The sequence below is a fragment of the Palaemon carinicauda genome, chromosome 12, assembly GCF_036898095.1.
Source record: "Palaemon carinicauda isolate YSFRI2023 chromosome 12, ASM3689809v2, whole genome shotgun sequence".
Taxonomy (NCBI): Eukaryota; Metazoa; Arthropoda; class Malacostraca; order Decapoda; family Palaemonidae; genus Palaemon; species Palaemon carinicauda.
In genome coordinates, this window is record NC_090736.1 from 12,618,435 (window position 1) to 12,644,183 (window position 25,749).

General features: G+C 41.0%; 2 protein-coding genes across 2 annotated transcripts in view; one reads left to right on the forward strand and one right to left on the reverse strand.

Annotated features, from left to right (window-relative positions):
* LOC137651225 (protein LMBR1L-like) overlaps window positions 1-25,749 on the reverse strand; it is a 62,430-nt gene that overhangs the window by 15,589 nt on the left and 21,092 nt on the right. The window contains exons 4-6 of the mRNA XM_068384423.1: window positions 12,568-12,639; window positions 9,789-10,037; window positions 9,454-9,641 (exon numbers count right to left, since the gene is read on the reverse strand). Coding sequence (XP_068240524.1) covers window positions 9,454-9,641; window positions 9,789-10,037; window positions 12,568-12,639 — 509 coding nt within the window. The remainder of the gene's footprint in view (window positions 1-9,453; window positions 9,642-9,788; window positions 10,038-12,567; window positions 12,640-25,749) is intronic.
* The window catches only part of LOC137650428 (uncharacterized), a 24,871-nt gene continuing 11,846 nt past the window's right edge, over window positions 12,725-25,749 (forward strand). The window contains exon 1 of the mRNA XM_068383660.1: window positions 12,725-12,745. Coding sequence (XP_068239761.1) covers window positions 12,725-12,745 — 21 coding nt within the window. The remainder of the gene's footprint in view (window positions 12,746-25,749) is intronic.

Below are 25,749 nucleotides of genomic sequence, written 5' to 3' on the forward strand. Positions count from 1 at the left end.
GCAATCCAGAGGGGCCCAAACCTAGAGTCCACTATAGCCATATTTTGAGTCTTCCCCTTGAATTGGCAATGTCATGGAAGAGACCATGCAACTCACTGACCCTCTTTGCAGAGGCCAAGGCTAGGAAAAAGAAGGTTCAAGGAGTTCCTTTCAGGGAATGCAAGACTTTTAACTATGTTCCAAGAAAGGGGTCTCACTTCTGACTGAGGGCATGATAACTCAAAGCTCCGTATGAGCATCAATAATTCTGCTGAAGAGGAAATGTCAACCCTTTTCAAACTAAAGATCTAGCTTAAGGTCAAGTAATAGCCTTTCACTGCAAAGACTGAGCAGTTTACATGAAAAAATTTGGGCAATCACGGGTGTAGTGGCTCTGAGTGGAGAGACACCCTATCTAAGACACCAACCACTAAAGATCGCCCACTTCGCCTGATAGACATTGATAGAGGACCTACTGAGGTATCCAGACATCTGTTTTGTCACTGGTTGAGAAAACCCTCTGTTAGTGAGGAGAAGCTGCATAACCTCTAGGCATGAAGTCATAGGAATGCGATGACCCTGTGACAGATCTTTGCATGTAGTCAACATAGAAGGTAGTGTGAGAGGGTAGGCCCTGTGATAGATCTTTGCATGTAGTTGAGGGGTAGCTCCTTTGGAAACTCTTTTAGAATTAGAAGAAGGTCTAGGTACCAATGCATGCTGCCACAGCAGAGATTTTAGCATCACTGATAAGTTGAAAGACAATCTCACCTTGTTGAGGAGCCTCCAGATCAGGCAGAAAGGGGGGTGAATGCATTAGATGTCTACATTGTCCCAAGGATGATGGAATGGATCCTGTAATGCTGCCTGCAGATTCAGTAATGGAGAGAGACGTCACAGAAATCAAAGTCAGGACTTTAGTTCCTATCCAAGGATCCAAAGACCATTCGGACCCAACTATCGTAGTCCAGCAGATATGTCAAAAAGATGTTCACTTCCGGAAGAAAGCATGAAAATTTGTATACAGGGGTTTTTAAGTCTGCTGAATCCATTTCTAACCGGATCCACGCTGGCAAACCAAGGGGTCCTACTCAAAATTAAGAAATTCAAAATGGCCGCCCTGCGTATTGCCGATTTTGCTATTTTATCAGAACATTGGTTCTTTTTGACCTAGAAACATGATCTTAATTTAGATATATAGGTTTTTAGGGTCAAAGAATGTAATAAGACTCCTTAAAAAAACATAAAATGTAATTTAGAACAAAATTCAAGATGGCTGCCCTCCATGCATAATGCAAACCAGTAAACTATTTGTCTATTCGGTATATAACTACTTTATTCACCTTTTCACTGTTATTAATAGGTTTTGGGACAAGAAATTCAATAAAGCATTTTGATTCCTATAATATGTTCACCAGTAAAAAAATCTAGTTACAGTTTAAATAAATTTCGATGAGCCATTGAAAGCAATATTGTTCTTTCTCGTAACGCACAAAGAATAGAGACGTACACTTGTCATTTTCGTTTCATATTAGGAATATACATTGAACAAATGGTTTTACTGAAACAGTATTAAGATGAAAACAAAATATTGAAATGTTTTATAAATTTCAAGAAATAAACTTAATCTAATCTGTCAATGGCCTCTTCACATTGTCCACCACAAAAACACAGCTGTGTGCACGGGAGGCTTGCTTTAGCACACTGACATCTTCCTGTGCACCGCTTTTTCCGGGCACACTTAATGAGTTCTCTGCAGCCCTTTGATGCTTCTGGCAGGGTACTCCATAAGGGCACCCACATTCTCTAACTGTCAAGTGTCCACCCCCACTCAGAAGGACTCGGAAGTGTTGGCCTGGCTTTCAATGCCTGACCCCAGATGTATCCAGCTTGATAAGCAGCACGCTTTACATGTCGTAGAAGTGCTGCACGTGACGGTGGGATGTTTTCCAGCTTCCAATTACAGTAGGAGAAGAGGTGCTTCCTGGCTTTATTTACATAAGTGAGTTGCGATGTGCGAGAGTACAGCAGAACCACATATCTTTCAAGTTTCTTCAGGTCCGCTTCTGTAACTTCACGTGGAGTAGCAGACAGTCTTTGAAACACTTCAGTGATTTCTGGAAATGATTTCCATACTTCCCATGCAGTCTTCTTACCGACAGAGCTAAATGACGACACCGTGTCGCATCCTGATATGGCATGCATGAATGGGAGGCCTCTGCAGTAATCATTGCCAAGCTCACTAGCTCTATGACATGTGCTCCAATATACCGAAAGTGAGTACCATGACCAAATGCTAGCCAGAGTTCACAATCTTTCATGCTGATAGCAGTCACAAAGGCTAGAACTAAGACATCTGTGTCAGTCGCATGCACCATAATCCTCTTCATGTTATTGCTGTAGGCATGGAAGCATCATTCGGTAGTCTGCTTCTTCATGAGTGCATGGTTGAAGCCCAGAAACATCAAGTGTTGAGGAGGAGGCAACATTCTGACCTTTTGTTGTGACCAGCATCTTTCCTAGCACTGTTGATTCAGATTTGATCACATTGGCTAGAAATCTAAAGAGTTCCACCTTGTTTCTGTCAACACGTAAGAAGCATTTCCAGTTGTGAGGAAGTCGTGTTTTCTCGGAAACCTGAAGAGCTTCTCCAGTACCTCGATGCTCTCTGGTGTGTGCTTTAAGACTGTCGTCCTTACAGGCATCCCAAACAACATCTACTCGAGCCACATGTTAAAGTTGCCTCTTGAGATAAGGAACAAAGACACACTCTGCATAGTCTTTAAATGTTTTCACATTTGTTTTAGCAGTCTTGGGATCCAATCTGTGGACGAGAGCTGCCCCATTTGTTTTAGCAGTCTTGGGATCCAATCTGTGGACGAGAGCTGCCCCATCAAATATCTTCACATCCACATCAGGTATGTTCTTTGGTCGTTGGGCTAGTGGTTCTAAACACTTCAGTAATTCAGCTTTTTCTCCAAGTCGCATCATGTTATTTTCACCCAGCGACGGTGGCCAAGAGTGGTTCTCATGCTGGAAGAAGATGTCCAATTCTCCATTTCGTGCTTGGCAAGAGATGTACATTCTGGAAAATAGTTGCAGGTCACTCTTCATGTTTGCCAATTTATATTTAGCCATAAGATGCTGTGCCACACAGAAGAAAAACGTTTAACTAGATTGATATTTGCATTACCAGCAGAAAGCAGCCATTTTGGATTTTGCTCAAAATATTATTTTATGGTATTTTAGTGTAACTCATTGAATTCCTTGACCCTAAAAACCTATAAATCAACACCAAGATCATGCTTCTATGTCAAATAGAACTAAAGTTCTGATAAAATATAAAAATTGGCAATACGCAAGGCGGCCATTTTGGATTTCTCGATTTTGCCAGCATGGATCCGGTTAGAAATGGATTCAGCCTACTCAAAAACCCCTGTATGCAAATTTTCATGCTTTCTTCCGAAAGTGAATATCTTAGCCATTTTATTCGACATATCTACTAGACTATCGAGTCCTCTTGCTCAGGTCTGCCAAGATGTTATTTCTACCCAGAATAAACCAGGCTAAAAGGGAGATGTAAAAAGGTACCTAATTGTTTGTTTAAGTATGCCACTACAGACTGCACGCAAGCAAGGCTTGCTGAGATTCTATTTAAGTCTTTCTCCATCTCTTCTTTACAAGGAGGACTAAGAACTCACTCCTTTGACCTGTAAGGACACAATAAAGCTACCTAGAGAAATCAGAGAATATTGAGGGACACCAGACTTACACACTGAAAGGATAATGAAAAAGATATCCTAGAACATTGCTTCCTGAAAGGAGCTGTTGGAAATGTTGAAGGATTAGAAAGGTTGCCGTAACTCCAGGTTTATGTGGCATTGCCAATCAGAGTCGGACCAAACCCAGAAGGCCATGTACTGGTGCAAGTAATCCCCCACCGTTCTTTTTGATGCATCCATGAAGAGCATAAAATCCGTAGGAGGAGAAGGAAGATCTACCCCTTTGAGAAGATTGGAGTCTTGCATCCACCAGCTCAAGTTTTTCTTCTGGTCTGAGACCATAAGGTCTTCAGCTACCACTGGTGACCAAATACAGAGGCAACCGTTGGGGGAATAAGGACATCAGGTGTCCAAACAGGCACTGTCACCGTAAGGCTGGTAGCGAGCCTTGCACATGAAAAGGTCGAGGAGCCACTTCCTGGAACCTTTTGATTCTGCTTTGAGATGGGATGTTTTTCCCAATTGGATGTTTATTTACATTCCTAAATATACCAGGTGCTGTTTGAGCTGCAGACACCACTTCGCAAAGTTTATCATGGCTCCCAGATTGTAGCAAAACTTGAGAACCATGTATTGGTGTAGAAGGTTCTCCATCGAGTCTGTCAGAATCAACCAGTCGTCCAGATAACGAAGTAGTCAATTGCTGTGGCGTGGGCCCAGACCAATACCAGAGTGAACACCTATGTGAGCACTTGTGATGCTGTTGACAGGCCTAATCATAGCACTTATAATTGGTATATCCAGTAATGCAGTTGGATTCTTAGGTATTTCCATAACGCTGGATGGATTGGTATCTGGAAGAACAGTACATGTATTTCAAGCCTAATATGATCATGAAGTCTCCATCTTGAACTGAGTTTGAAGGACAGACTCATTCAAGGTTGAGAGGTCCATGCCTGATTTCGAGCCTCCAGATGCCTTCTTTACAGGAAAAAATCGACTGAAGGAACCTGGAGTTGATGACCTTCTGAAAAACGCCTTCCCTAACATGGTCTGGATCATGCTCCTAGAGAGGCAATATGCTCCGCTGATCCCTTCGCAAAAGACAATGATCTCATTAGATGACAAATCAGTGGGGGGGGGTTGTTGTTTGATGAATGGGACATTACCCGACCAAAGGATATTGTCTATGGTTCGGACCCTGGCACAGCCACCTCCATCTTAGGCATCCTCCCAGCAGTGAAACTGCGGGGGGAATGGTGCCCTAGGGAGGTACTGTCCTCATCTAGCAGCTCTCCCTCCCCTTCCTCAAGACCCTCTGCTCTAAAAGGGATGTCTGGAAGTCCTGTGAGCTTACCGCTGTACAGGAGAATCTTTTGGCACAACTGGAGTGGAGGGCCAGATTGTTACTGACCCGAGGAGAGAATTGACTTTTTTTTTTTTTTCCTCCATTTCTACACAACAGCCTCGATGTCTTCAGCAGGGAATAAAGACAGGATGGAAGTAGGGGTTACGGAGCTGGAGGATCTTCCTCTAAGGTACTTGCCTTCAGCAACTTGGAGATGATGACATCTCGCCTCCTTAAGACCCAGTTGGCCCATTGGTTGGTGGCATTATAGACTAATAATTCTATTGCCTTGGCTCCAGACAGGATGATGTTCTTAAAGAGCTTTAGCTTTTTGGGGTCTCCGGGTCTGACAAATCCTCCGTGTCAGCGAGATAGCCAACTGTCCCTAACTGGTGGTCTATCCAAGAGGAGGCTTGAAGGGTTGCCTTCACCAACCTCTCCATGTTTGAAGCACAAGCCACTGAAAACACTGCTAGTTGTGCCGCTGGCTTCTTCGCTGACAAATCTTGAACCAAAGATGTCACTGCCAGGTCTAAAGGCAAGGAAAAAGTCTTTTTCATGGATGTCTTAATACAGTACATCTTTTGCCTCATGAAAGGAGGGGGGGGGGGTGAAGCAGCCTGGAAGAGTTACCAGCTCTAAGCGAGTCTTTTCTTGCAGAGGTTTGCGAGTTTTGGACTCTGCTACTAATTTGGACCAAAGCTTTAATCTTGGCTCCTCGGCCAAAGGAGCATGGCAGAGAAGGTCTAATGTCCGGTTTCTCCCCTCTGGAGTGGAGTACATGGGTTCCCCGAGTCCAGTGACTGTCCGGATGCAGGACAGTGTCACGTACACCTTGGTTGTGAATCTCTATTTGAGGTCATGTGAATAACCTCTGGTCACCGGCTCGCTTGGGGGATGTGTGATTTATCAGCATCCACTGGAGAAGAGGTTGTCTCCAAGCCGAACTGCCAACAAATGTTTTTCTGCCTCCCTCCTTATCTTGCAGATTTTGTGGGGGAGCCTAAAGACGGGACTTGAGGGAACAACGGCTCAGGAGGGCGTAGGCCTACCGGTTGTATCTGGATTACTGTGACGATTATGGCTATGATTGGTCTTTCTCTTCTGACGTCATGAGGTCACACCCTACAATGCCGGTGAAGCCTTACAATGCCCGCAGGACATGCATCAGTCGGGCCTAAGTCCTCAGAAGGAGAAGTTGTAATAATTATTGCCCCTTTGCTTGCCATAACCAAAACCCTCACTTTTAGACTTAGAAATTATCTTGGACTTTTATACTGCCTTTGAAAACTGTACTAACGTAAAAGTTAAGTCTTCGTCCCCTGACCGTTATTCTTACAAGTTGTTTTTTGTAAATCGCTACCATGAAATGAAGAGCACGTATTCTATTTGAAAAACATTGAAAGATTGAAATTTAAAGAGCTCAGACCTGTGTATGATTTATTGTGAAAATATATTGCTCAATACAAATTAAACTTTGTCTAACCCACCTCTTGAATATTAATGATTTAATTAATTGCCATTGTCGTGACAACAGTACTGGAAGGAAGATGGAGTCTGGTTCACCTTGCTCAGTAACCGGAGGCTCAAGGCTTGCTGATGCTGGCTGTACATTACCGAAGAGTCCAAATCATAATCAAGGTCTTACATCCACCTCACTGCTAAGCCTGGAGTGGGTCAAAGTTGTCATCGGGTATCTTGGTAATGGTACGAGACCTTGCCTCCTGAAACAAATGCCTGTTGAAGTTGCTTCTGTAGGACAGGAGTGATGTCGAGTCCTTTTGACCCGGGGACTTGCCTATGAAGTAGGCTAAAATACTGTTTTCTTGGGGCTGAGAAATCTCTAAAGACTGTGAAGTCTGTGAGGGATCCACAAAGGCCGCAGAGAGTCCTGGGGACAGAACAGAACAGGCAGAGTAGTCATCTTGATCCCTACTGGTTCTTGGGTGGAGCTTGTCTTCTGGAGGTGGAGTGACCTGTCTTGGCCTTCTATGCCTCTGGTGAAGCTTTGTCAGGAAGATCGCAACATTTCCCACATGGGGTCAAGTTCCGAAAGACTTGCCCTGAGAGCCTCTGTCTCAAGATGCTTCTGGTATCTGGAAACATGCATTGGAGGAGCCATTGGTACCGGGCCCTAGGCAGGGCTGAAGGGCAGATGGAATACAAGAGGTGGTCATTGTGCTCCAACACCTGGGTTAGGAGGGAGGTCTAGGGTTCCCTGGAAACACTGATGTCACCTATGGAATGGCAATCAGATCATCGAGATTAACTGATGAAGCCGGAGTCCTAACAGGAGCAGCTCAGGTGGCTAAGACTGCTTTCACAATCTCCTGAATCCATGTGGAATCAGGGTTTTAAGGTGGTGCAGTAGACTGAGCATGTGCCAAAGAAATGTGCACGTACGTTTCTGTGTGTGCACGGGCGTGAATATGTTAAGTCAGAACTTGTAAGAGTTTGCAAACTCGCCAGAGGTTTGCATGTGGTAGACTCGCGGACATATACCTCATGTATGCCAACCTCAAAAGGCCAACAGGCTTAGCAGGACACAAGTTAGGTGGTTGTGCTGAAAGAGCCGAAAAGAAGAGAACAGCTCATCTCAACTCACCAGGAGAGTTCCCTGCAGGAGCATTTGCCTTGGGCACATAGTGCAGACTGCATGCAAGCAAAGCTTGCCGAGATTCTAATCAAGTCTTTCTCCATCTCTTCTTTACAAGCAGGACTCAGGACTTGCTCCTCTGTCCTGTAAGGACACAACAAAGCTACCTAGAGAAATCAAAGCCTATTGAGAGACGCTAGACTCCCACGCTGAAAGGCTAATGAAAACGATATCCAAGAACATTGCTTCCTTTGACTTGTGCATCATCAGATGTGGTGATCCAACAACAGGATGGAAGAACCATTCAAGATTGAGCGCAAAGAGTCAAGAGATATCGGATCTACCCTAACCGTAAGGAAAAACATGTTAAGTGGTGCTAGTTTTGAAGGCAGGAGTCTGGTATGATAGACAACCTTTGCTGCTCACTACATACAGCAGTTTACCAGCAACTCAAGTTGTGTTGCGAACAAGCTCCCTTACGAGACAAGAGGCATCTAGTCAAGATAGCGGTTGCAATAAAAGCCTAAAAGTAGAGGTAAGAAAGTCTAACACTTCTCTTCTTCCCTCTTCTCCTTGGGGTGCAGCAGTCATTCCATTAAGTGCTGGACTGGATGCAAGGTGCAGGCAAGCTTCACGACTGAGTAACTGTTCGTTACAAAGAAGTTATGTTTGAAGTATCCTCCTAGACAACTGGGGAAATAATGTATGCAAGCTCATTTTTCACAATTACCATACATTCAAAACAATGTGTCCTTTCAGATATAGGATCTTTTGTGACTGCCTACCCGTCTCCAGGTACAAACATAGCTAACACCTGCTTCAGTAGTTAAGAGATTGGCAGGAGTCATTTATTTTGCTCTTGCACAAGACCAAAGTGCATTGTCATTTCCTGGGTTAGTAAACCAGCCAGTTTGGTTATAGGGACTTCCTCCCTCCTAGGGATGAATCTACTCTTAAAAAATTATGGTTGCATTTATGTAGGAATAAAATTTTTTTTTCAAGTAATGTATAATTTTCCTAACTTACAAACCTGAGTCCTTTTGAGTTAAACTGCCACACCCCCCCCCCCCCCTCCCTCTACAACCATGCAAGTTCTATGTTAATGCTACAAGTGAACATAATTCTACCAGGTAAGTGGGCAGGGCCTTGTTAAGTTTCAATGGCCGTTTCAGCTTCGCTGAAGTCATGCTTCTATTAAATGACTCTGGTTTGTATAGTTAGGGTAAAGACAAATTAAAGTACTGTACTTTTATAAAATAAATTATTTTTGGAGCAATATTTTCTCCACCCATGAAATGAAGAATTTTCACTAAAGTGATGAACCTAAACAAGAAATTTAACACTATGCTGACTTGTTTTCCAGTCTCATATTTTGTACAGTATAAGGAAATGAGGAAAGAGTTCACAAGAATGAGCACTGAAAATTTGGGATACTTAATCTTAACCCTTTTACCCCCAAGCTATTTGGAACTTTCCAACCCTTAACCCCCAGGCATTTTCTTTTTCAAGCACATTTTGCAATATCTTCTTTTTAAATTACTCTAACAGCCTTAATTTTTGTCATAGAGAGGTCAGGTTAGTCTCATTCTTTTGGAAAATGCCTGAAGTTTCACCAAAAGTTATCAAAAATATGCAAAAAAAAAAAATGTAAATAGCAGTTTTTTGCAAGGACGTCCATGGGGGTAAAGGGATAAGTTTTGTGAAACATACCAGTGCGTCCATTGGGGGTAAAAGGGTTAAAAGAGGAAATAAAAGCATATTCTACTGTGTACTAATTTAACAAAATGAAATTTGTACCATGGTTTTACCTTGCCTTGCTGTGCTTCTCCTAATATGGCTGGAGCAGATGCTAGAGGAAGGGCTTTAATCCCAATTAGTAACTGTAATGTATTTAGGCCCACAATTGCTACAGCTGTCCCAGTTAGGGCAAGCAGAATGAGTAATGCAAGAGGGTATGCTAAGGTGCGTTTTAAAACTCCAGCGCGTCGACGCTCTTCTGTTTGAAAAAATATTAGGACATTAGTAAATTGTTTGTATAGTAAACATCTTGCAAACTGAAAATGAACATTCATAAAAACTAGAAATTAAATTTACATAATAATGTACAGAAAAAGAATTATATATAAAAAAGTGATGCACTTACCTAGTTTTAATCTGGTCTTCTTAATAATATGGTATTGATGGAGAATACTTTCCCTTGTTGGAGCACTGGAAGTTGATCTGGTAATGACCCTCGCATGCGGATGCAAAGGCTGAGCTAGCTGTCTAGCTAAGGCATCTTCTTGTAATACAGCAGCCTGATACTCTTCTGCTAGATCTCTCAGGAATCCTGGCTTTACCATCAAACGCCCCATAGCAGTAAACAAATGGGCCAGCCCAACTGGAGTGCATACTGTGAAAATCAAACCATACAGTGCTTGAGGTACTCTATATAAGACATCAATAAATAGTACAATATTTATTGATTTAAAATTAAAAATTGAAATATGAAAATCCCAGCTTAACTATATAGAGATCTCCAGCTGACTTATAAAAAATTCTATACATTTTACAAACAGTTCCCAATTTATTTTACAAAAAGCTTCTAAATAAACTTATGTATCAGTAATTAGTATATTTCCTAATTATACAAACAGGAATATTTTTTCAGTGTAGCTGGAACTTGGCTGTTAAAATTTTAACGAGGTGTCGATAGTTACTAGTAGGTGGCGGGGAAGCCCTATCCCTCACCAGCACACCGAGTAACCACTTTGAACTTCACCTAGGACCTTTGGGATGGCTGAAGCATGTAAAACAAAAGACTCAGGTTCATACAGTTTTTAAAAATACAAATGACCTTAAAAATTTGTGAAATGTTCCTATACATATCCTAAGTAGAAAGGCTTAGTTGGCTGGTTTAACCCTTTATGATGAGGCATCGGACCCCTCAATGTAGCTGCATACAAGATGTCACCATTAGATATACATGCACACTTATTCTACGATAACGTACCATGCTTATTTATTTTACAATAATTACAGATTCCATCTTTTTATTGTATTTCACTCTAAATAAATAAATCATGGCACTTTCACGTACAGTCCTTTTCTTTGAAGGAATTTATTGTGAATTTATTATAGAAATTTTTTCACAAATTTATTGTTACATTATTTTACTCTAAATAATTTTAAAGCATTGTGATTCTATATGTAAAACTGCTTCATATTCAAAGTGAAGTAATTATACGTGATTGCGCATTAATTCCACGATAGGTAGCTAGATTCTTTCTGACAAAACTGATGTATTTACGTACAAGGAAGCTAGAACATTGGGTTGTGTAAGTTGATAAGGGCAGTGTAGAAATGTTTCCTGAACTGGGGGAATTTATGAAGGAGAACTAACTAAGTACAGTATTGATAACATGATAGTATGATCACGACTCACCTCCGAGGTTTTGTGCCCCACTTCAAGAAGTACTTCTCAAAAAAGACAACCCCACAACGTTATTACTAGATACGACAACCATTCACTGTTACATTGGAGCATTCATCATTCTACATGGAGGATGAACTCCTAGAGCTGTCCAGTGATTGGACCTTACAGACATTATTGTTTGGCTCAACCACACTGGATGATTATTCAAAGCTGCACGGCATACTAATTCCTTTTGGATCAATTTCTTTGTGTGAAGAGACTTTTTGCCACTGACACATATTAAAAACAAATACACATCACACCTCTGGGTTGTGGATGACCAAGTTGCCATCTCTGTTATCAAACCGAGAATAGAGTTATTGTGCTAAAAAAAAAAGCAGGCCCAAGTGTCTTACTAACAAGAGTTATTAATTGTACACTTAGGCCAGAGTAATTATTATTTTTCACTGTGGAATGGGAATATTATTAACTAATCACTACTAGTGGAGCACCATAGCAGGACTTAAATGCTGACTATTATCATTAATCTTCCATGAATATTGTACTTTAATTTTTACATACATCACATAATAAATTATTTCACCAGAAATTCTTACAGTTCTTCCCATGCAATTTCATTATCTTATTTTTATAGTTTTATCGTAACATTTCATGATGTTTAACTGTGGCTTGCATATTCCAAAACCTTTATACTTATCTGAGTTATTGTAAAGCCAAAGAGTAATAAATGAATTAAATCTACAATGCGTGTATTATTTAATATCTATATTATCATACTAGATGTTGTTGTCAAAATCTGAGGAACACTGAGTGTGTTTCTTAAAAGCACTTCGGGGATGGCAGCGGTCACGCATCTCTACCAATATTGTTTGGAGAGGTCGGAAAAATAGGTTGAGAACCACTGGTCTAGACTAATGACGACGCTCCAATGGGGTAAGAGATCACAGGACACGGGAAAACACTAACGAAGAGAAAAAGGTTGGCGCACCCTCCTCTCACACTCAGCGGAAGTGGAAACGATGTCCAAGAAAACCCAACTTCCTCAGGGTTACATTGACATAACTAGGCCACACTCACAAAGGAATAAACAGCAAACAAAAATGCTGCTTAACAGGCAGAACAATAATCGGCAGGTTTCACGGTTAACTGTTGGCAGTTACAGTTATCAAAGAAAACACTGTAAGACCTCACTTCTTCCTTAATATCCCTCTCAAATGATGCCCTAACCAACCAATTTAGTATATAAAATAAAAAAGCACAGATTAAAACAACCAGTTGGAATCACGAACTAAATTTATGTGTGTACTATCAGGCAGCTAAAAATAAAGTATCTATTCAAGTGTGCTGGCGATGGGGCGGAGCTTCCACGGCATCCACCAGTAACTACTGACAACTCGTTATAATTCTAATAGCCGAGTTCTAGCTATTAAAGGATGAGAATTTGTATGCAAGTAGGAATAAAAAAAAGTTCTTAAACCTCATTTAAAAAAAAGGGTATCAAACTTACACAGTAGCATTAAGACGCCAAGACAGGATATGAGAGAGTAAAGAAATGGCAGGTAGAAACTTCCCCAAACATCTGAAAAGAAAAGGGAGTTAGAATTACTGTATTCTTTAAATTCTACATTGCCATTAAGAAACTAACACACCACTAACTCTCTATTATGGTTAAGGATATAGGCATGGTAAAATTTAATCAGATAACACCTCTCAAGCAATTAAAAAGTTCTCATTAAGAAGTGAAACAATCCTTGCAGTGAAATTTACTTTTATTTATGCTTTGTTACCTTTAAGAACTAAAATTATTATATTATTAAAAAACCATAGGTCATTTAAAACATTCTGATCATTTTGTTTAATAATGAGCCAGTACGATCCTTTGCATAAACATAAGATAATTTTGAAGAAAAAGGGAGGGAAAATAGGTCACCAGTGAAAGAAAAATGTTATTTTCCTTAGTAAAATAAATTTTTGAATATACTTACCCGGTGATCATGTAGCTGCAGCTCTGCTGCCCGACAGAAAAAACCTACGGGCGGGATACGCCAGCGATCGCTATACAGGTGGGGGTGTACATCAACAGCGCCATCTGTCGAGTAGGTACTCCAGTACTTCTTGTCAACAAAGAACCAATTTTCTCCTCGGTCCACTGGGTCTCTATGGGGAGGAAGGGAGGGTCCTTTAATTCATGATCACCAGGTAAGTATATTCAAAAATTTATTTTAATAAGGAAAATAACATTTTTCAATATTAATCTTACCCGGTGATCATGTAGCTGATTCACACCCAGGGGGGTGGGTGGAGACCAGCATATATGTTAACATTAGAAGCTAAGTATCCCGTATTTCATTTTAGCAGTTATTCAAAATAACAAACATAAAATTAATAAGTACCTGGTAAGGAAGTCGACTTGAACCATTACTCTGCCTTTTTAAGTACGTCTTCCTTACTGAGCCTCGCGATCCTCTTAGGATGTTGAGCGACTCCTAGGTGCTGAAGTATGAAGGGCTGCAACCCATACTAAAGGACCTCATCACAACCTCTAATCTAGGCGCTTCTCAAGAAAGAATTTGACCACCCGCCAAATCAACCAGGATGCGAAAGGCTTCTTAGCCTTCCGTACAACCCAAAAACAACAATAAAAAGCATTTCAAGAGAAAGATTAAAAAAGGTTATGGGATTATGGGAATGTAGTGGTTGAGCCCTCACCTACTACTGCACTCGCTGCTACGAATGGTCCCAGGGTGTAGCAGTTCTCGTAAAGAGACTGGACATCTTTAAGGTAAAATGATGCGAACACTGACTTGCTTCTCCAATAGGTTGCATCCATTACACTCTGGAGAGATCGGTTCTGTTTGAAGGCCACTGAAGTAGCGACAGCTCTAACTTCATGTGTCCTTACCTTCAGCAAAGCATGGTCTTCCTCATTCAGATGAGAATGGGCTTCTCTAATCAAAAGTCTGATGTAATAAGAAACTGCGTTCTTCGACATCGGTAAAGAAGGTTTCTTAATAGAACACCATAAAGCTTCTGATTGTCCTCGTAATGGCTTCGTACGTCTTAAATAGTACTTAAGAGCTCTTACTGGGCATAGTACTCTCTCTTGTTCGTTTCCAACCAAACTGGACAGACTTGGAATCTCGAACGATTTGGGCCAAGGACGAGAAGGGAGTTCGTTTTTAGCTAAAAAACCAAGCTGTAAGGAACATGTAGCCGTTTCAGATGTAAATCCTATGTTCCTGCTGAAGGCGTGTATCTCACTGACTCTTTTAGCTGTTGCTAAGCAAACGAGGAAAAGAGTCTTCAACATGAGATCTTTAAAAGAGGCTGATTGAAGCGGTTCGAACCTTGCTGACATCAGGAACTTTAAAACCACGTCTAAGTTCCAACCTGGTGTGGCTAACCGACGCTCCTTTGAGGTCTCAAAAGACTTAAGGAGGTCCTGTAGATCTTTGTTGTTGGAAAGATCTAAGCCTCTGTGGCGGAAGACTGCTGCCAACATGCTTCTGTAACCTTTGATCGTAGGAGCTGATAGGGATCTTACCTTCCTTAGGTGTAAAAGGAAGTCAGCTATCTGCGTTACAGAGGTACTGGTTGAGGATACTGAATTCGCCTTGCACCAGCTTCGGAAGACTTCCCATTTTGACTGGTAGACCTTGAGAGTGGATGTCCTCCTTGCTCTGGCAATCGCTCTGGCTGCCTCCTTCGAAAAGCCTCTAGCTCTTGAGAGTCTTTCGATACTCTGAAGGCAGTCAGACGAAGAGCGTGGAGGCTTGGGTGTACCTTCTTTACGTGCGGCTGACGCAGAAGGTCCACTCTTAGAGGAAGAGTCCTGGGAACGTCTACTAGCCATTGCAGTACCTCGGTGAACCATTCTCTCGCGGGCCAGAGGGGAGCAACCAACGTCAACCTTGTCCCTTCGTGAGAGGCGAACTTCTGCAGTACCTTGTTGACAATCTTGAACGGGGGGAACACATAAAGGTCTAGATGGGACCAATCCAGAAGAAAGGCATCTACGTGAACTGCTGCTGGGTCCGGAATCGGTGAGCAATAATTTGGGAGCCTCTTGGTCATCGAGGTAGCGAACAGATCTATGGTGGGCTGACCCCACAGGGCCCATAGTCTGTTGCAAACATTCTTGTGAAGGGTCCATTCTGTAGGGATGATCTGACCCTTCCGGCTGAGGCGGTCTGCCATGACATTCATGTCGCCTTGAATGAACCTCGTTACAAGCGATATCTTTCGATCTCTTGACCAGGTGAGGAGGTCCCTTGCGATCTCGAACAACTTCCTCGAATGAGTCCCTCCTTGCTTGGAGATGTACGCCAAGGCTGTAGTGTTGTCGGAGTTCACCTCCACTACCTTGCCTAGAAGGAGGGACTTGAAGCTTCTCAAGGCCAGATGAACTGCCAGTAGCTCCTTGCAGTTGATGTGTAGTGCTCTTTGATCCGGATTCCACATGCCCGAGCATTCCCGACCGTCCAGTGTCGCACCCCAGCCCGTGTCCGATGCGTCCGAGAAAAGAAGGTGGTCGGGGGTCTGAACAGCCAGTGGTAGACCTTCCTTGAGAAGAATGCTGTTCTTCCACCAAGTCAGTGCAGACTTCATCTCTTCGGATATAGGAACTGAGACCGCTTCTAGCGTCATGTCCTTTCTCCAGTGAGCAGCTAGGTGATACTGAAGGGGTCGGAGGTGGAGTCTCCCTAACGCGATGAACTGGTCCAGCGATGAAAGCGTCCCTATTAGACTCATCCACTGTCTGACTGAACATCGGTTCCTTTTCAGCATGCTCTGGATGCATTCTTGGGCTTGACTGATTCTGGGGGCCGACAGAAAAGCCCGAAAAGCTTGACTCTGAATCTCCATACCTAGATAGACTATAGTTTGGGATGGAACGAGTTGGGACTTTTCTATATTGACCAGGAGACCCAATTCCTTGGTCAGATCCATAGTCCATTTGAGATTCTCCAGACAGCGACGACTTGACGCAGCTCTTAAAAGCCAGTCGTCCAAATAGAGGGAGGCTCTGATGTCTGCTAAATGCAGGAATTTGGCAATATTCCTCATCAGTTTGGTAAACACTAGAGGTGCCGTGCTTAGGCCAAAGCACAGGGCTTGGAACTGGTAAACCACCTTCCCAAAGACGAACCTTAGGAAAGGTTGGGAATCTGGATGGATGGGGACGTGAAAGTACGCGTCCTTTAGGTCTAACGAGACCATCCAGTCTTCCTTCCTGACCGATGCTAGCACCGACTTCGTCGTCTCCATGGTGAACGTCTGCTTGGTGACAAAGACATTTAGAGCACTGACGTCTAGCACCGGTCTCCACCCTCCTGTCTTCTTCGCTACTAAGAAGAGACGGTTGTAGAAGCCCGGGGATTGATGGTCCCGGACTATGACTACCGCTCCCTTTTGTAGCAAGAGAGACACCTCTTGCTGTAAAGCTAGCCTCCTGTCCTCCTCTCTGTACCTGGGAGAGAGGTCGATGGGAGTTGTTGCTAGAGGGGGCTTGCGCAAGAATGGAATCCTGTACCCCTCTCTGAGCAACTTCACAGACTGTGCGTCTGCACCCCTGTTCTCCCAGGCCTGCCAGTAGTTCTTGAGCCTGGCTCCCACTGCTGTCTGGAGAAGATGGCAGTCAGACTCTGCCTTTTGAGGACTTGGAACTCTTCTTCTTTTTGCCACGTTGACTATTGGCACGGGTATCTCCTCTGCTGGAGGTTCTGCCACGAAAGGGTGGAACGAACCTAGACGCTGGTGTGTCCATCCTAGGTCTAGGCACGGAAGGTAAAGCTGTGACTTTACGTGCGGATGACGCCACCAGGTCATGGGTATCTTTCTGGATCAACGAGGCGGCAATCCCCTTGATCAGCTCTTCAGGAAAGAGACACTTGGATAGCGGAGCAAACATCAGCTCTGACTTCTGACATGGTGTGATCCCCGCCGACAAGAAGGAGCAAAGGTGATCTCGCTTCTTAAGAACTCCCGACACAAACGAAGCCGCAAGCTCGCCAGACCCATCCCGAATGGCTTTGTCCATGCATGACATGATGAGCATGGCAGAGTCCTTATCCGAAGGGGAGGTCTTTCTGCTCAACGCTCCCAAACACCAGTCCAGAAAGTTGAAGATCTCAAACGCTCGGAAAACTCCCTTTAAAAGATGGTCCATGTCCGAAAAGGTCCAGCAAATCTTGGAGCGTCTCATACCCAGTCTGCGGGGAGAGTCTACCAGCTTCTCGCCCTGGGCAGAGGCAGGAACTCCCAAGCCGAGATCTTCTCCCGTGGCATACCAGACGCTAGATTTGGAAGCAAGCTTGGTCGGTGGAAAGATGAAGGATGTCTTCCCAAGTTGCTTCTTGGCCTGCAACCACTCTCCCAGTACCCTTAAAGCTCTCTTGGATGAGCGCGCGAGTACAAGCTTCGTAAAGGCAGGAGCTGCTGACTGCATGCCTAAAGCGAACTCAGAGGGAGGTGAGCGTGGGGCTGCAGACACAAACTGGTCCGGATACAACTCCTTAAACAGGGCAATGACTTTCCTAAAGTCTAAGGATGGAGGCGTAGTCTTGGGTTCCTCTATGTCGGAGTGTTGATCGTCCAAATGCGCAGCTTCGTCGTCATCAGAGATTCCTTCATCCGAATGCTGAGGAGGAAGCGGCAAAGGAGGAGAAGAAAGCTGAACGGCTGAATCCGGTAGCACGGGTGCATGCGTAGCTGCACTGGATCCAACATCATGCCGCTGCTGGTCAGTCTGAGAGCTGGCAACAACAAAAGCGGAGTGGTGGTGCGTGGTGGGGACTGCCGTGGGTTGCGGAGACTGCCGCATTGCGTCAAAACACGGCAGCTTGACAGCACCTTCCCACTGCTGATGCGGTAGCTCACGCATGTCAACGGAGGGTGCCGCATGTCGGCTAACGTCAACATGCGTCTGGCAGGGTCGACTGCGCATCGGTGGTGGAGCTCTCACAGCCGGAGTGTGGGAGCAGGCAGCCGCAGTGTCTGCTGAGCGCACAACCGTGGCAGGTTGTAGGTTAACGGGTGCAGCGTCAACCTTCTCAGCACGATACTCCTGCATGAAGGAAGCTAGCTGAGTCTGCATAGACCATTTAGGGTCTACAGCGGTTGGTGCGGCAACAGACGGAGTGATTGCCTGCTGCGGAACCACTCTACCTCTCTTGGGAGGTGTGCAGTCTTCGGAAGACTGCGGCGAGTCCGAACTGACCCAGTGGCTACACCTGGGCCGTTGGACTCGCTCGGAAGGGACCTTGCGCTTGAGAGGTCGTGAGACCTTGGTCCAGCGTTTCTGACGAGAAACTTCTTCCACAGACGAGGAATGAATGGGCTCACTCGTCTGTTTGTGGGTGGGACGATCTCTGCAAGATACGTCCGCAACCACTGAGGGTACATCTGTACGCTGATCAAGGCCTGTCGAACCCTTTGGTCCTTCGACATTGCTTCTCCCCTGGGCTTGGGAGCTTGCAAGAGGTCCCGGACTGGGAGGACGACTGGCACGAACAGATGCACCCTCATGCGTAACACTGACACTTTTCACAACCCTTGCACTCACTACACTTCCCACTGCACTTTTCTACTTCAACTCTTTGACGTCGGCCAAGAGTTGATTGCGGTCATTCGCTAATGACTCAACTCTGTCACCAAGAGCTTGAATGGCACGCATCATGTCCGCCATCGAGGGTTGCTGAGAGCTAGTAGAAGGGTCGGGTGTCACCACTACAGGGGAAGGAATAGGTTGTGGGGCATGGGGAGAGGAAAAATCAAAAGAGCGAGACGAACTCCTCCTGATCCTATCCTTCTCTAGCCTACGTGCATTCTTAAGGAATTCACGAAAATCGAATTCCGAAAGCCCAGCGCATTCCTCACATCGATCTTCCAATTGACAGGATTTACCCCTACAATTGGAACAAACGGTGTGAGGATCTATAGAGGCCTTCGGAAGACGCCTAGAACAGTCCCTAGCGCTACACTGCCTGTACTTGGGGACTTGAGTAGTGTCAGACATCTTGAATTAGTCAAAGGGGGGAATCCAAAATCTATCCAAGTCGTCAACAACTAATCCAAAATCTAATCAATAAAGCTTGATAAGGTATTGATAATAACTCCTGTACAGCGAAAGCTAATATCTAGAGAGAATACATCACCAAATAGCGTGAAAATCAACTCCAGAAACAACAGCGTATCAAGTAGGTGTTGCCGGTGGCACGACAGAGAGAAAATTGGTTCTTTGTTGACAATAAGTACTGGAGTACCTACTCGACAGATGGCGCTGTTGATGTACACCCCCACCTGTATAGCGATCGCTGGCGTATCCCGCCCGTAGGTTTTTTCTGTCGGGCAGCAGAGCTGCAGCTACATGATCACCGGGTAAGATTAATATTGAAAAATATAAATTCTACGACAATGGAGAGGGACTATATAAGTAGCCAAAATACAGGAGAAATAAAGCATAAATTACTGGAATATTTAGGAAACGCCTTTTACATTTCAAAGTGACTGTAAATGCTTATGCATACTACACAATTTTACCAAGCATCCTCCTGATTACTGATGAACCTGATCTTTTCATCTTGGCATCATGTATATAACTATGTTTTACAATCACTAAAACTAAGGTACTCATTGAAAATGTTTTACAATCACTGAAAGTAAGGTAATTACCATATTGAAAATATTTTACAATCATTGAAACTAAGGCACTCATTTATAATATAATCACTGAAATAATGTACTCGTTTGAAATTATTTACAATTACGGATACTAAGGTACTGTTAAAATTTTCTTCAAGCACTGAAACTAAGGTACTAATTCAAAAAGGTTTTACAATCACTGAAACTAAGATACTTATATAAAATATTTAACAATAATGGAAATTAGGACAGATGTGTGAAATGCTTTAACAATTACTAAAATTAGGGCTCACATGTAAAATGTTTTTATAATAACTGAAATGTTTACATGATTAAAATTAGGGCAGCAATGCAAAATGTGTTACAATCGGTGAAATTGAAGCAAACATGTAAATTATTAGCAATCACTTAAATTATGACAAACATCATGTAAAATGTTTTATGATAATTGAAATTAAGGCAGTCATATTAAGTTTTACAATCAATGAAACTAAGGGAGTCGTAAAATATTCACAATCACTGAAGCTAATGCAGTCATGTGAAATGTTTTAAAATTACTGAAAGTAAAGTCATATAAAATGTTAGTCACTAAAATCATGAGTTGTGCAAAATGTTTTACAATCCTTGATGATAGGGCAGTCATGTAAAATATAAAATCATTGAAATTAGGAGAGCCTTGTAAAATGTAAAATCACTGAAATTAGGACAATCGTGTAAAATGTAAATCAATGAAATTATGAGTCTAGTAAAATATAAAATAATTGAAACTGGGTGTTCGTGTAAAATGTTTTAGTCGCTGAAATTAGGGAGTCGTGTAAAAAAAAAAAAATTAACCTTTGAAGTTAAGGTTGTTTCATAACCGTTAATATTAGGGCCATCGTGAAAATGTTTTAAAATAATTGAAATTATAGCAGTTATATAAAATGTTTCACAGTCAATATTTGTAATGCATATTATGTACAAACAGGAATTTAATTATGAGTATTGAGTATGTTAAACCAACTATCTACCGGGAACAATGCAATAGTAGAGGTCTGTAGACTTTTTATCACTGAGGGAGTCAAGATTAGTCTTATAAAAGACTTACTGCAGATTGGTATAACAAGAAATCTTCAAGGATTCACAAGGAAATTTCTTGACTACAAGTCCTATAGCAGTTTTAACTTTAGTCCATTTCTTTTAGCGAGGCATATTTGCACCGACTCGCAGCGGTGCCCTTTTAGCTCGGAAAAGTTTCCTGATCGCTGATTGGTTGGACAAAATAATTCTAACCAATCAGCGATCAGGAAACTTTTCCGAGCTAAAAGGGCACCTTTGTGAGTTGGTGCAAATCTGCCTCGCTAAAAGAAATGGACTATAAATAGTTTGGTTTTATTGTAAATGTCAGTAAAACCTAATTATGAACAACTGAAATATCACTATAAGCATAGCAACAACAAAGGAGCTATTTTAGATATCTCAAGACAATATATCCCGGAAATGTCCAATGACTACAAATGTAATTTTACCACCAGAAAAACAATTACTAAACACCACAAGCAGCACGCTTTAGATCAAAGATGACAGTGACATAACAGGAAGTTTATCAAATAAGTATGGCACCTCTCAACATTTTACTCTAGAAAGATAGAGTACTACTGCACTTATAAATCAAAGGAAGATGTTAAATGAAATTTAGGGAAAAAAAGCTTAGTCTGGGGCTGGGGAGGGCATTCCACATTGATTGAAAATTATGATGTTTATAAAAGAAAAATCCCACAAGACATGCACATACTCTTGCATAATAAATCTATAGCCTATGTATCAATCTCAAACATTAGAATATTTTGAAAATTAAAAAGACACTAATGTTTTTTGAAGACTAATTTCTTTTAATTAGCCCATAAGGAGTTAAATCATTATCCAAAAATTTCCAGAGATTTCGGAGATGAAAAACTGTTTTCATGATTTTTTTTTTCTTATGACAATACCATATTTACGTGAATATAATATTAGTCCACCATTAAATGGTATGCCATATGAACCAGTACCATAAGTTTTCAACTCCTCTGAGCTAGAGTTGTTGCCTTTTTATCAAACTGAGTACAGTGAAAATGACAGTTTTAACATCCTCCAGTAGTGATGCTACAGTACAGAACACACATGTAAAAAATATTTAAGCTAACAGAAAACTGGGGCTTTTTGTACCAACCGTGTGTCACACGATCGTACATAGTTCATTTTGTGTATATATTATGCTTGTATCTTCGCTCTTCCCTCGCACTAAAAAGAACCTGAAAAAACATGTCTGCTTTTCTCCTCTGTAACAGTGTCGATTTTTTTAACAGGAAAATTCTTGTTGCTTTGAGATTTTGTATAAAAAGGAGTGTGTTCTACAATAAACTCACTCAGTAGCTTTCATCCTGCCTTTGAGTCACAACCTTCTCTCAGCCCGTCACATTTTATTATAGTAACTTTTTTCCTGAATGAGTAGGTGGGGGAATTGTCTCTTTTAATGAAAACTTCAACAAAAAAATGTTTTTTTTTTCTTTTAAATGATATGCGAGTTGTGAAGGACACAACTAAAGAGCTACCGTAAATTAATTTCCTTAATGAAGTAATATTGGTTTTAATGTGTGCATGTACTTTTTTATGTTTGCTTTCCATTCATTTTATATTTCTAACATGATTTCATTAAATTTGTGATGGCGCTAAATCACCTCACAGGTTATTGTGCCTAGCCTTTGACTTTTTTTTATAACTTGAGTGCAAAAAGAACCTTCCTTTTTACCTTGCTTACCACAACAAACATCTTAATCGCCCGTTTTCATAAAATTAATTGGAAAAAAACCAATTCTGTATTTTACGTATGTAAATATGAAAATTAATCACAATCATATATACAAACATCCACATGTGTATATATATATATATATATATATATATATATATATATATATATATATATATATATATATATATATATATATATGGATGAAATGGAAAACAAGTAAAGAAGGCATTGTAATCAGCACAAGAGATAGGTGGAAGTGTTCCTAAACAAGACTAGAAACACTATCAGAAAATACCTAATAAAGAAAAGATTGGAAATGAGGGTATAATGCAAGAGATATGACATAGAATTAGCAGAAATATCCAAAACAATAAATAAACCAAAAGCCCAAGACATTTGTAAACACAATCAGACCAAAATTGAGGAAACACTAAAGAAAAAGAAGCATCAAAAGGATGAAAATAAGACTTGGAACAGGGCATCAACAGATGTTTGTTTGAAAGGATGAAAATGGAAATATCCACAATAAAGATGGAGTGATAAATATTGCAAAGGATTTCTAAACAATGCTATACAATAGTGATATATGAAATAACTTCACCAATGGAAATAATGAAACATCTAAGCCAATACCAAACGTAACAGTATGAGAAGTAACGAAAGCATTAAAAGTCATGAAAAGAGGCAAAGCTGCAGATGGCCTAACAATTGATTTAATAATAGGTGGAGGCGATTTCATAGTAGCAAAACTGGCAGAACTCTACACCAAATGTCTTCAAAAATGCTCTATAGCCACAGCTTGGAAAAACTTATCATTACCATAAATTCGCAAAAAAGGAGAGTCAAAAGACCTGAAAAAATACTGCCCAATAAATTTACTCTCCGTAATATATAAAATATTTACAAAGATATTAGGCCAAAGAGAGCAGGCAGGCTTTAGAAGTGGCTCTTCAACAATTGACCATATCCACGTAATTAAAAAGCTCATGAAAAAATCAACAGAATATGACAAACCGCTTTGAATGATATTCATAGACTGTGAGAAAGTTTTTAAGTCTGCCAAAACATCAGCAGTAATGAAAGCCCTTCAAATAACAAGGTATAGATGAATCTTTTGTTTGAACACGAAGATATCTATACACGTAATCCTAAAATTACATATAGAAGTTAGACAGGGAGACACCATCTCTTTTAAAATATTCACAGCATGCCTAGATGAAGTTTTTTAAAATTTAGATTGGGAGAATGTAGTTATTAATATTAATGAGAAATACCTTAACAACTTAAGATTTGCAGATGACATGCTGTAGTTGTGTTTGGTGAATCAAAGGACTTAAAAAGGTGATAACATTTTTCAAAAGAAAAAGCATAAATGTAGGACTGAAAATTAATCGGTAAAGTAGAGGATATTCTTACATCTTGTCAGAAAAAGAAGTGGACATGGACAGGACATATAATGAGAATGGCAGACAATAGATGGTCATTAAGAACAGAATGGGTCCTTAGCGATTGTAAAAGAAGCAGAGGAAGGAAGAGAAGACTATGGATCAACGAACTAAAGAAGTATGTGGGTGTGAACTGGCACAGAAAGACCATAATCAGACGAAAGTCGAAGGGCATGTATGAGGCATTTGTTCTGTTGTGGACTAGTAACGGCTAATGATGATATCATATATATAAATGTGTGCACATGGCTATTTAAAGAAGAGAATCCCAATGTTTGGGTGTTCATCTTTAAAATAGAACTCAAAACTTTCAGTTGAATGTATGTGACTTCTATAATCCTTATGATATTCATGTTGTGAATCTTCTTAATTGCAGTACTCGACCGTTGAAGCACTAAGTAGTTCCATAAATTATATATATATATATATACATATATATATATATATATATATATATATATATATATATATATATATATATATATATATATATAATTACTTTCTGAGTGAGAATACCTTAACGTGGTGAAAGGATATATAAATTGTCATGTTTAGCAAAACTGTATTAGTCAGGGCACCCACACTGCGTTGATTTACTGTGAGCAATCAGAAAAGTCTCCCACCATCACCAATTTACAGCGTGACGATGAAAACTGGCCAAACCCCTGACATGAATCTCTTTTAGACAATTTACAAACACTGAACAGTCAGTTGGTCACACTCGCTACTATTCCACATTATCTTACCTGTAACCCCATAAAATTCTGATGTATTAATATTTTTTCGTTCCTGTGCTCTCTGCATTAACTTTCAAAACTTTTTTTTTTTTTATTACAGCCCCTTTCACTCTTGCATGTTCGGTTCTGTCTCTCTTCTAAGCTCTACGTGAAAGCTGTTTTCAAATGCTCATTTTACCAAACTAAGACTGCATTCACTTCATACAATTGTATAGTTTATGCAGGGATCCATTTATTCACAATTGCTCCTCGATTGTCGTCACTCCTTACCTTTTTTCCTCATAATTCCGTCTTTAATACAATTAAGTCATCTATGTGTACTCGTAGGTGCCTAGATAATCTTTCTCGTTTTCTTTTTTTTATTTTAATTTCTTCGCTTAATCACTTATCATCCCCTCTATCATTGAAAAAAAAATAGTCTTACCTACTCCCCCAAGTCCATAGTCTTCGTTTATGGTAACCTTAACTTCCGTCTCTCTCTCTCTCTCTCTCTCTCTCTCTCTCTCTCTCTCTCTCTCTCTCTCTCAATAATGATAATAAGCCTCCGGCCGAACCTAATCCCTCAAAATATACCAACTCCCTCCACCTCTACAAAATAAATGTCAAATTTAACATTTTCCCCCTATGTTAATCAAAATTATATTAATGTATCATTATCCTCGGTGATATCACATATACTTCCAACCATTCTTCTTCTGACCATTACATCCACCAACGTTATCTTTCTTTTAATGTCTACAAGTGCGTTATTTATTAATGATTTCCCTGAATTTTCCTCTCAAGATTATACTTTAAAATATTATTTTCAACAAGAGATAATTATAAGTTTCCCATGAAGTTTCTTCCTTTACATTATCTTTTGTTTTGGATGCTTTAGGCTTTAAACAAGAATTGAGTAAAAATCAACATTCAACATCATACCACGGTTGCCAAGCATAGATTCATAAGCTACCAAAACATTTTCACATTTTCTTTTCAATTTCTGGCCACAATCACTTACAATTTTCTCATCATGAACTAAAACTCGTATTTTCCACATTACTAACAAACTTAACGATATTGAAACGCTCACCCACTGGCCGTTATTATCA